Source organism: Oncorhynchus nerka, linkage group LG10, assembly GCF_034236695.1.
Source record: "Oncorhynchus nerka isolate Pitt River linkage group LG10, Oner_Uvic_2.0, whole genome shotgun sequence".
In the NCBI taxonomy this organism is placed as follows: Eukaryota; Metazoa; Chordata; class Actinopteri; order Salmoniformes; family Salmonidae; genus Oncorhynchus; species Oncorhynchus nerka.
Window position 1 is genome coordinate 23786494 of NC_088405.1, and position 12930 is coordinate 23799423.

At 43.0% G+C, this 12930-nt stretch overlaps 1 protein-coding gene across 1 annotated transcript; it reads right to left on the minus strand.

The window, feature by feature from the left end:
- Positions 1–433: 433 nt before the first annotated feature.
- LOC115135030 (tetraspanin-14-like) lies at positions 434–12392 on the minus strand. The gene is made up of 9 exons (XM_029669224.2): positions 12296–12392; positions 11517–11605; positions 9885–9935; positions 8017–8163; positions 6280–6450; positions 5733–5858; positions 5181–5231; positions 3835–3948; positions 434–3748 (listed from the first exon to the last, which is right to left on the minus strand). The coding sequence occupies exons 2-9, from the start codon at positions 11595–11597 to the stop codon at positions 3680–3682; spliced, it is 810 nt and encodes a 269-aa protein (XP_029525084.1). The 5' UTR covers positions 11598–11605; positions 12296–12392; the 3' UTR covers positions 434–3679.
- Positions 12393–12930: the final 538 nt, after the last annotated feature.

Sequence of the window (12930 nt, forward strand, 5' to 3'; positions counted from 1 at the left end):
GGTAGTCACATTTCACATAATTGCCACAATTAAGTAGTTGCCAACACCCTAAAGATAACAAGCTAATTCTAGGGCTTGAACAAAACAATCACAATTATGACTATCAATTTATAGTGTAATATCTACACTGTCTAAAATGTTGCAAGATTCCAAAATAAATGAAGGCTGTTCAGGGCTTCTGGTAATTTCCCATTATGAACACAAGAGGGCTCTAAAACACAATTAAGTCAGTACTTTTTAGAATAAAGTTACCTTTGTTTTTTTTGGGGCAAAGCCAATATGTCTGTGTTTATAAAAGGAAGCCCAATTATTGCCAAGCGCTGATCTAATTGGTAAAAAGATCAAATAGTGGGAGGAAAATATTAGAATTGGGGTGTCTGTGTAAATGAAGCCATTTTAATCTGTGATGATTAATTACACAGGGAAATTTAACAAAATTGGACAACATACTTTATTGCTTATAAAAACCTATCCAGAATTAAGAGAATTCACATTTACAAAATGTCATTTGGTAAAACAGAGAACATCTACATATGGAAATAAAATAAGTCCCTTTTGTTAAAAACACTCCCATGATCACATGGAAGCAATCTAACACAAGCACACAACATTGTTAAACTACATAAAAGACCTAGACCATCAGATGTGTAAATGGGAGTTGAAGGCCTGAATGAAAATTTGATCTTGTAATGTATGACATATAGCTCAAGTATAGCATTCATCAGCTGTAAAGATATCCTCATTCAACAATTACATTGTCAATCGGCAGACACTCTTACACAGAGCAATTAGGGTTAAGTGCTTTGCTCAAGGGCACATCAGATTTTTCACCTAGCAGGCTTGGGGAGTCGAACCAGTGACCCTTCGATTACTGGCCCAATGTTCTTAACCGCTAGGCTACCTGCCATAGATGGCTCTGTAACGCACCCCATTCTGGTATGAGGACAGCAGTGGAGGGGGAATGAGCAGGGCATCATTGGACAGGATGAAGGTAAAGCAAGCTCAAGCAGTTATCTAGCTTGCAGCAAACACTGCCGCTGAAAACACTTTCAGAAGGCTTGGAGTAATGTTTCAGGAAGTCTGTGCTCATTCTGTGGCCAGAGGTCACTTGGATGTGGGCTGGGTGTCTTGTTGAGGTGTAAAGGCTGAGCAGAGGAGACACGAGTTGGGCATCAAGACATCCCGTACAGTTATAATTGTATCTTTTCTACATAAAGTGCCCCCGGGCAGCCCGATCAGACAGCATTGTATTTAATATCTAACAAGAGCAGAGTGGAACAGCTCAGCACATTTTCAAGCTAAAATTAAAAAGGCGCCGACTGGGTTTGCGTTTGTGAATGTGTTTAGAAAAACATCATCATCAAGATAAGACAGTAAAAATTATTCAAGACATTATAGGTGAATACAATCTCTCAATCAAAACTTTCACCATGCAGGCAGATAACCAGGTCTAGTGATGTGATCACAGCACGATCCCGGCTATAGGTTGATGGGATATGAGCACTATGATCAGATCTCACCTGTGGTTCAAGTGGCCCATGCTGCTCTGTCTGTCGGTCTGGGTGAGAGACACCGGGCTCTGGATGCCTCCCTGTCTGTCGGTCTGGGTGAGAGACACCGGGCTCTGGATGCCTCCCTGTCTGTCGGTCTGGGTGAGAGACACCGGGCTCTGGATGCCTCCCTGTCTGTCGGTCTGGGTGAGAGACACCGGGCTCTGGATGCCTCCCTGTCTGTCGGTCTGGGTGAGAGACACCGGGCTCTGGATGCCTCCCTGTCTGTCGGTCTGGGTGAGAGACACCGGGCTCTGGATGTCTCACTGTCTGTCTGGGTGAGAGACACCGGGCTCTGGATGTCTCACTGTCTGTCTGTCTGGGTGAGAGACACCGGGCTCTGGATGTCTCCCTGTCTGGGTGAGAGACACCGGGCTCTGGATGTCTCACTGTCTGTCTGTCTGGGTGAGAGACACCGGGCTCTGGATGTCTCCCTGTCTGTCTGTCTGGGTGAGAGACACCGGGCTCTGGATGTCTCCCTGTCTGTCTGTCTGGGTGAGAGACACCGGGCTCTGGATGTCTGCCTGTCTGTCTGTCTGGGTGAGAGACACCGGGCTCTGGATGTCTGTCTGTCTGTCTGGGTGAGAGACACCGGGCTCTGGATGTCTCCCTGTCTGTCTGTCTGGGTGAGAGACACCGGGCTCTGGATGTCTCCCCGTCTGTCTGGGTGAGAGACACCGGGCTCTGGATGTCTCCCCGTCTGTCTGGGTGAGAGACACCGGGCTCTGGATGTCTCCCCGTCTGTCTGGGTGAGAGACACCGGGCTCTGTGTCTCCCCGTCTGTCTGGGTGAGAGACACCGGGCTCTGTGTCTCCCCGTCTGTCTGGGTGAGAGACTCCGGGCTCTGTCTCCACTGCTGCACTTGCCCAAGCTTCCTTGGCTGGAGTCAACACAACAGTAAAATAATCTAACTCAGCTACTCTTGAGTCAACAAGCTAACAACTAATACTTCACTTAGGGGTCATCTAAGACTGATCAAAATAAAGCATGTCATCTACACACACACATTGCGTCAACAGTCGTTTCCCTTAAGTTGTGTCTACATGACCGATACGCAACACTAGTTGGCATGATGCAGTACACATTGTGGAATGACAAAGTATGTATGACAAGTTGAGAGACACTTGACTGCTAGAAAAGACAAGGCATGATGGACAATAGGTCAGAGGTTCAGCTGTGCACTTTTGGTTTTGACCGGCTGCAGACTGATTCTAATGGTTTAAAAAGGTAGACTCTGCTAGATGACTGCCACGAGCAGCACCACAGATAGAGATGAGCAAGATGCAATACTTTGCGCTCAACAGAGTATCTGCACGGGTTTGCTTCACTCTGTTACAGCATTGTAGGTAGAGAATTTTAAATTAAAAAAAAAGAAGTTGAGGCTCACACTTTGTTGTGGAAATTGACCCACCATGCAGTTTACTGTCTGCATCTACTGAGTCTACCTTTAAAATAGAGCTGCATTTCTCATGTTTAGCTGAGGTAAGGGACAATGGTGGTGCCAGTTGAAAGCCTGTCACATAACAGTGCCGAAATCCTGTTGTTTCAGATTGAGCTCTAGGGCGAGGTCTTATATCGGAGCCATTGCAGCTGCACTGACGTGGTAAACTCCTACTCCTCCCCCAGTCTGATATGCTACCATTCTACTCATGAAACGCTGAAGGCTAGAGAACACACCTTTTAAACCTGTGCGGCGACTTAAATTGTTGTTTTTGGATCATTGAGGTATGATGTATTGACCCAGGAATCTACCTGGGTTTATTGGTTAAGACTGTCGCCGGGAAAGAGGAAAACATTCACTGTGTCTGAGGCAAACCATACAAAAATGTATCTAATTACAAAAACAAAGGGAAACCCAGGGTGTATTTTTAAGTCCGACTGCAATCCTGTGAGAGAAGGCACATAAGAGTCTTGAGTTGAATAAGGCGGATTAAATGTCCACTGTGCAGGCTCTTGCAGAGGTATCCCATCTCCAGAGACTGACAGAACAGTCCAAAGATAACAAGCCACGGGTATAGACGTATTCTTGTCGCTTGCCATGCCTCAGAGAGAGATCAGAGATAGGGAGGAATGTATGGTGGATAGTCCCAGTACTGTCCTCTGTAGGCCTATGCATTTCACCACACCACTCAGTAGTAGTGAAACCTGACCTTCTCAATGTCACCGATCAGTGTCCGAGCAAAGAAGATGCCCATCATCTGAGAAGTGAGAAAAATTCATAGCATTAGCTTAGAACATATCCACATGTCGTCTGTCATTTACACGTGGATATACTTATATTTACCTGGAGTACAGATATAACGATGAATACTCCAGCTATTATGTAGATATTCCGAGGCAGCCACTCCTCCAAGGCTGGGATGCAGCCCTTGACGTAAATGGCGTTACTCCAGACCCCCTGCAACAGGAAATGACAGCTATATAGAATGCTCTTCCATACCTTCGTATATACCGGCTTACTCAAATCACCTTACTACAACCATTGGTGCACTTAATGCATCTTATAAAGGCTAGATCCAACAGATTGCTTTTTCAAATACTAAAGATTTAACACCAAGTGTGTGTTGTCAAGAAGTTTCCAGAATTTGAACAAAAAAGTACTTTCTGCTATTGTGTAGCCTTCATCCATGACAGCCTATGTATGAAAAAAATCTTAGTGAAATTGATAGAGCACCATAAAGGACAGAGGAAAGGTCAATATTGGCAAATATTTGGTTCTTCTGCAATGAATTGAGTCATCTATGATGAAAAACAAAACTCAGCTCTTCCATGTTCAGCATAAAAATTAAAAAAACATTTATCTATGTGCATCTGCAGTGTCTAAGACGTCCTTCCTGATCAACAAAGACAAATAAGTCTGCCTTGAAACCTTGTAAACCCCTGTATGGTTCTTCAGTCTCCCAAACTAATAACAATGAAGACAAATAGTTCATTCTGAGCCAGGGGACCAGAACCAATGTAAAACAGGGTGAATGTGAAAAACACCAATGTAAACCCCAACTTGGAGAGCGACCACTGAAACACTAGGCCAAAATATAGATGAAGACTCATTTATTTTCAGCCCGCCGCAGTGATAGAGATTCACAGGGGCAGAAGGGAGCCAACCACGACATGCGTTTATCCCATTTGGGTAATGGGGAGAAAAGAAACCGTCAATACAGAGTTTAAATGACCTGCCACTAAAGCCTGTATCATCTACCCTTAAGAAATGGAAGTTCTCTTTCTGCACTGAAATTGCTTAAACATTTACTCACAATACACAATGTTTTCCTTTCACAACAGTAAGTTTTAATACAGCTACTACAGAGGCAGATTGTCACAAACAGTAGACATGGATGCATATATAGGTGATATAAAGACAGTTCGGGATATTTAAAACTAGTTAGCAATTGCGGTAACGCTAGTTGGAAACTTCCTTCAAACTGAAAGCAGAGACAAACATTTTATCCACGAGTTCATCTGACTCTGGGGAAGTAGATAAAGGGCTTCATTGCCAAAACCCTGAAGTATCCCTTTAAAAAGACATGCAGTATGATATAATGAAGAGAAAAAGCTTTGGATAAAAGCATCTACTAAATAGCATATAGTATGAACACATGTATGCGGTGTGTGCGCTGGATAGGGTCTTACCTTTGGACCTTTACGGACATCATATCCACACTGGGTGTTTAAAACGGTGTCCTGAGGAGAGAGAAACAGTTCGATTTAGTACCGGCAGTGTCAAGGACTAATAAGAAGCATACCTAAAAATGAGTATGACAGTGGGAGTTGTAACACGAGAACAGAGTGACTTCTTCAGAGGAGACGAATACTGACGGAGCCATGACACCAATGGCGTATTTCCATTACGGATTTGACCAGTGTTTCACCCAAAATAAAATCAGGCTTTTCGGTTTCAACCTACGCAGCACAGCACCCGGTGTCACACTCGGGGCCAAAGCCCAGGCCACTGGTACTTTTCAGCTTTCATTTACATAATGGCTAATTGAACTTTAACACAATCTCACAAAGCAGCGGTTTTGATTATGCAGAGGTTGTTGATTCTGCTCTTCACAAGTCCTCACGGTCAGCCCTAGCTATACGAACACATTTTCCCTAGTATAACATAAGGGTGTATACACTAGTGTAATAGTGGAAAAGCAGCCCAAAAGAGACATGGAGAGACGGGCAGAGAGTACTTACTGCAGGGTCACTGAGGCAGCAGGAGAAGGGCACTCCACATCTCTCTCTGCTGGGGTTGTTGACGGTGCAGTTGAAGTAAAGATTCAGGTTCCAGTCATCAGGCTCCTTGGCTCCGCAGCAGTGGTTCTAGGACAGACAGTAGAGGGGAGTTTGAGTCAGAGATGGTTCTAACTAACCAAACACACTGAAGCATCTTCATACCACACATCTGACAGTGTAGGACTGAGCATACAGTACATATACATTAGGACAACAGTTCAGGTCTCATCAGGTCCCCAGAGAACAACAGGCCATTGCAGCGAGACTTGTGAAAACAAGCACACACTTAACACTGGAATGTATGAACAATCTCTGAGCGGTTGGGAGGAAAGGAAACAATGTGACTGAAAGGATGTGAGAAACAGCATGAAACAAAACAGCAGCAAGACATTATCAGGGAGGGGAAAGAGGCACTGGTTAAAACATCACCTTGTGTCTCACAATCCATTTCTCTGCCTCTATATCCCATTACCCACCCCCACAGCCAGACCTTGCATAGCTCTCCTACCATCTTTTGCAGGGAGTCGATGAGGTTCTGCAGGTCGATGTCCTCCCTGTAGGCCTTGACATTGGACAGGAAGAAGTCATTGATCCACTCCCTGACGTTGTCCTGAAAGACGAACGCCAGCACGGCTGCCGTCAGCTCCAGGAAGAAGATGAACCCGATGACCCCTGAGAACTGAAGGACAGAAACAAGCCATTTACCCGTGGTGAGAGACTAATAGAGGGGCATCCGAGTCAGACACAAAGACAGGACAGTCGTGTTCGTGGTAGCACGAGTAGACAAAAAAAAAAAAAATTGCATACCCCTATCAATAGAGTAGTGTTATCACAATACCAAAATTTTACTAATGATTCGATACCAGGCCAAGAATAGCGATACCACAGAGGAAAACAATTCTGAGTGGCCTAGCACCCGGTTCATCCAAGTCCCTGTGATACTTGTTCCTGTTTTCTAAACGTTATGCGCATGTGCTACATCAACAACCTTTCACTGATATTCACACTCCCACTCAACACATATAGTATTCAACATCACACTAACATAATACTGGATAGAACGGCTGATTTTCTCACATTTTCAAGGGCCTACCTGTGTTTTGGCTGGAGGAATACACATGCATAATGATCTGCATATCATTGTGGCAATAAGGGGGAAAACGCAGCATGAAACCTTTACCTCTTCATTAAAAACAGACAGATGCTCCCTCCCGTCTCCCACATACTAGGCCTACCTGTTAAATTCTCTAGCAACAGCTGTGGTGAACATTGCCTGCCGTCAGCATGCCAATTACACAAAATTGTGCACAAAATTGAGAAATAAGGGTTTTGTGCGTATTGAAAGTTTCTGGGATGTTGTGTTTATATTTTTGTTCAGTGTATATCAAATATGCATTAAATCGAGCAGAAAATTTAAAAAGGGCGCTCCGGTAATACAGGTAATGGTTTATTGCCATTTGAGCTAGAGAAAAGAATCTCTCTGCTGTAAAGCTGCAAGTATGCCTGTCACTAAGCTGTATTTGTCCTTGACAGTGAACTTGCACAGCCTACCCAGACTTGCCTGTGCTTTATGAAATGATACAATGTATCAACTTTGCTTGCACTGCTCCAATGTAACAGAAGACTCATCAGGGTGTGCATCCCCACTCGCCATCACAGCTAAATTCTATTTTAAAAACTGATTAGGGAATAAATGCGCAGACAGAGCGGACTGAGAGAAGCAGGTGAGTGGTGGCTGGAAGGGGATGTGGCTGCCGGCTGGCTGATTACAGCTCCCACACCTGACATATGCATGAAAGTGAAGTGGATATTACTGGACTGGGGCATTCAAGAGACTAGCGTTGCTTAAAAAATCAAACTGAATTTATAAAACACTTAACATTTTATAACAGGCGCCAGCAGATTCTTTAGATTGGTAGGGCTGAAAAATGTGGTACTGTCACATGAAACTTTACTACGGTTTTCTTAAGAGTTGGTATCGTGATATTTTGATACTGTAATATTTACGTGCAACACTGCAATGCAGGATGTGGTGAATGAAGGAATCCCTTATTCATAGATCCACTCAATAAGATAGACACCCCTTGTTAGTCATAGGATGTGGAATCAACTGTGGAGCATGTCTGACTCATGGAGCACAAGCTGGGCCAACAGAGGTGCATGTTTGTAAGGGCAGCTAAAATATATTTACCAGTATGCTATGAGACACAGAGAAAAAGGATTGTTGAAGGGGTGCGGTACTCACAAATTTGAGGAGGCAAATGTTCTCCCTGAGTGCACCTACACATCCTGCGAAGCCCAGGATGAAGGTGATCGCTCCCACAGCCAGCACCAGCCACACAGGGTCAAAGCCATGCAGCCGTGTCACCTGGGTCAGGTCCAACAGCACACCCTATAGGTGAGAGAGCAGTCAAGTTAAAGGCCTAGTGCAGTCAAAGACGAGATTTCTAAAATATAGATATAGCCACACAATGAGGTTGGAATAATACTGTGTTATTGCAAAAATGATAATGCTCTTTAAGTCCAAGAACTGTTTGAAAAGACTGCCTGTTTTGGTGAGATGGGGGTTTGGCCTTCAACGGTGACATCATCAGGCGGTCACAATTAGTTAGACCAATAAGTTCCAAACATCTTACAATAACAGCTAGTTTTCCCCCACTCCCAAAACAGCCCTAAAAAAAGTATTGCTCTTTGCTAACAAGCTGGTGTCTAACCCGGGCGACAAGCTCCCTAACCCGGGCGACGCTAGGCCAATTGTGCGTCGCCCCACGGACCTCCCGGTCGCGGCCGGTTACGACAGAGCCTGGGCGCGAACCCAGAGTCTCTGGTGGCACAGCTGGCGCTGCAGTACAGCGCCCTTAACCACTGCGCCACCCGGGAGGCTGGTTTCTTTTTTACCATTTGAATTGAAAAACAATCCCAGTAAGGTACAGCTGCATCAGACCTTTAATAGTTGAGCCAACAGACCCCCAGGCTATTGTGTATGGCGACACAGGACCGAAGTCTGGACAATTATTTGAAATCTATTTTGCTAATTGTTTTCCAGTGAGCTCAATTTGCATATTGCAGTTTCTCTAGATATAAATCATATCAAGCCTTTACTGTGCGATGTAGTAGGGAGTAATGGTTTCCAACAAGCCAATATCCTATATAGCTTTGTGCAGAAAATGTTGTAATTAACTACAATCCATCTACTTGTCCGGTTTCTCTTTTAGGACTGCTAAATTAGGTTAGAATGTGCGAGGGGGTAGAGAGCAGTTGTTTCACAAGGTCTCTCTACCTGAAAATACATGGTTGGTATCCAGCAGTGACAAGTTTGCCTTATGTACTTTAAAGAACTAAAACAATAGTGATTTTGTCAAAAAGCATGGAGATTAGATGACCAACAAGTGTAACATAATACAATATTTAAATTGTGTAAAGTGAATAAATCGTTCAGTGATGTGTAGTGACAGCACAAAGCAATATTTTGCACTATTCTTTAAATGCCCCAGTGATAAGCAGTAATGGGCAGTCACTAACATCATTGGAATTTGATTAATTGTTTTATTCTGTGTTGGGACAGCATTCAACACAATGCATTTAATGTTTACTTTTTTTCAATAGAAACTGAAAAGATTTTTAATAATCAAACTGAAACAGGCCTAAAAAAAAGCACTAATCGCTCAGCACTAAACACTGATGACACAGAGACTGATATAATTTCAAGAATAGCATCAACATGCAGGCATTACTTCAAACATTGCATAAATCACGGCGTACCTGTGATTAAAAGCTGATGTGTTACCTAGTAAAAATTAATAGGTCCAATACGCATTGGAATAACCTCTAATGTAGTCAAGCGGTTTGACCCTAGACAACAGACATTTACATTAAAATGGCTTATCAGCTAAAGTTAAGCCATGTGTAACAAGAGGGGAAATTACATTTGAATTTGATAATTGTGAAGCTTTCAAAAGCTGTGAAGAGAAGTGACTGGATAATCCTGGTTTAAGTATTATACAGCCAATCAGTCTGTGTGTTTAAGGTCAATCTCAAACACAATTATACAGTCATTTGTCTCTGTCCAGTGGTGAAACATTCACAGGGCCATGGGAGAAGCTGCTAACTCACCTTCTCACTCCAGGCCCAGAACCCAATGGCAATGAATGCTGCTCCAGCCAGCTGAGAAAAGAAGCATAGAAACTATTTTTTGTGGTGTGTTCATTTATTTACATCAGGTGTGTTTACTTGTATTTAACCAGGGCATTAGGTAGACCTCTGCACACTAAAGAACATTGAAGCATAGATATATATATAAATAAACTAGGAATCCTGCTGACCACAAACACTTTAATTACAAAGGGGGAGCAACATAATTAATACATTTTTTAAAACAGGATGAGCAGTCACAAATGGTTACTATTGTAAAGTGGCTGTTCCACTGGATGTCATAAGGTGAACGCACCAATTTGTAAGTCGCTCTGGATAAGAGCGTCTGCTAAATGACTTAAATGTAATGTAATGTTACCACACCCCTTCCCTATCAAGAGACGAAGTAACACTTAACCAGAAAACAAACCGAAACATTTCTACATTTCCTGTTGACACCAAGAGAGGAAACTAGCACCCATCAGACCGAGTCCTGTTCACTCTAAAGCAGGAAGTATGGGCTCTCAATGTTCATTCTCAACTCGATGTTGGCAGGGAATTGATAGAAATATGTAAAGTGACAGCACAAAGCAATATTTTGCACTATTCTTTAATTGACAAAATAAACCAAAGCCATGGCTGTTACCAGTGGAGGATTTTATCAGAGGGAGAGGCTATGGAAAAAGTACTCTGTGTAGATACAGTGGCACCGGGTCAGCCTGCAGAGGCTGCCATCTGGCCTCCAAGGCAGAAAATGGTTGAAGTGAATCAATGTGTTTCCTAGAAATTCTTGCATGAAAAGAAAACAATGGGCACCCCCCCTATTGTTGCAGTATTCTAGTACCTGATTTAGGTACTGTTCATGGATGACTCATAGCCAACAGTATATTCATAGCTACATTCATTGCTTAGCACCAAATGAGACATGGGGGTGTCATAGTATTTGTATGCCTATATTCAAGAGGAAAGAGGTCTGCCTAAAAAAGAAGCAGGAGTCTACGAGCCAGAATGTTGAATACAATTATATTTACACTTACTTAACCGGTTGTCTGTGCTTTTGACGGTAGGTGGTAGAGAGAAGGTATCCACAGGAAAGTGTTGTTAACTCAACTTTTTGCAGTGCCAGTAGTATCTGTCGCTTGGATTTTCAATCTCCTGACACATTGCACAATATGTAACCAATAGCCGAATTTAACAGAACGTAGTCAACCGAAGCACGTTTCCTCACAATCAGCTTGAAGTGTTTGTGAAGTTTGCCAGCTGATTGGGATGGAACAGGTTCGGTCTGTGGTTCGGCCATATTATACATGGGTTTGTTTTGTCAGTATTGAAAACACAACCAGAAATACAAGCCAGCGTACTCAGTCTGGTTGATAACACTTCCCTGTGAATATTTTGTCTCGGATTACTTCAGACAACAGAGAAAAGCAGCAGACAATAGGTAAAGTAAGTTGAAGTGAAGTCTGTTCAACATTCTGACTTGTAATAGGACTGTTCGGGAATGCTGAGCCTACATGTTAGAGATGAATAAGTATCACACTCTCGGGTTCTAAAGAGAGGCTAAACATTTGCCTGCCTTAAAGGTTTTACAGGGCTACCGCTAGTGCTACTTACCCAAAATATTATGTTGTAGCTAAACATGAGGTACTTGTAGCAGCAGCTGACCTCTTCATTTTCATAACGATAGTAGTGCATCTTTGCCCCTGTGTTGAGAGACGAGACATAACATTTAGCTAGGTGGCACGGATATAACAGGATGTGAAAGGTTTACCTAGTTAGCTTTGTGTATAATCCAGCTGCATCTCCATAAAGGTCAGCAACATACATGTTTAGTTAGCGCAACTGAAACACATAATGGTAATTTAGCTACAACTGATTATTGACAAGACCCAAGCTAGCTTTTAAAACTTATTTGGCCAGCTAACTAGCTAAACGCTAGTTTACCATTTTCAATCTAGTTAACGTTAAACGTTAGCCTTTACCTGGCTACCACGTTAGTCGGTCAAGACAAATAATTTATATTGCGGCTAACTATCGCTAGATAACATGGTAGCTACATGTAAACACAGCTAATTTAGCAAGCTAGCTAACGTTACTAGCCATGGTGGCTTCCCGGGACATAAATGTGATTCATTGGAAAGTTAAACACATGTGCCATTCAATAATTATGCCGCTAAGTCTCGAATGTTCCCTTGCTAGATGCTAACGTTAATTAATTTAGCTAGATAACGTTAAGTTAGCTAGCCATTGACCAGGAGTCAGCTAACGCTAGCTTCGTTGTTTAGCTAACTAACGGTGACGATATTTTTTTTTATAACTACTGTAGCTAGCAAACTCGTTACATTTAATCAATTCGTAATACTTATTTTGTTCGTCTCTATCTCAACACTCACCGCTTTGTTGGCTTGGCTGAGTTTTAAAAACTCTTTGGAGACTTTATTCTCGACTTCCCGAAAGGGCAGGAAGCCACGCCCAATTTGTCCGGGTGTAGCCTGCTCCCCTTACTGGATGTGGCGAAAAAATGTCTCCTAAGACTTTTTGTAACAATGACTAACACATTTTTATTTTATTTAACTTGGCAAGTCAATTAAGAACACATTATTATTTACAGTGACGGCCTATCGGGGAACAGTGGGTTAACTGCCTTGTTCAAGGGCAGAACGACAGATTTTTACCTTGTCAGCTCAAGGATTGATCCAGCAACCAATCAATCAATCAAATGTATTTATAAAGCCCTTCTTACATCAGCTGATGTCAAAGTGCTGTACAGAAACCCAGCCTAAAACCCCAAACAAGGCAGGTGTAGAAGCAAAGTGGCTGGGAAAAACTCCATAGAAAGGCCAGAACATAGAAAGAAACCTAGAGAGGCACCAGGCTATGAGGGGTGGCCAGTCCTCTTCTGGCTGTGCAGGGTGGAGATTATAACAGAACATGGCCAGCAGCGAGAGAGAGAGAGATAGTGAGAGTGAGTGAGTGAGTGAGTGAGTGAGTGAGAGAGAGAGAACTTAAAGACAGGAGAAATACTCCA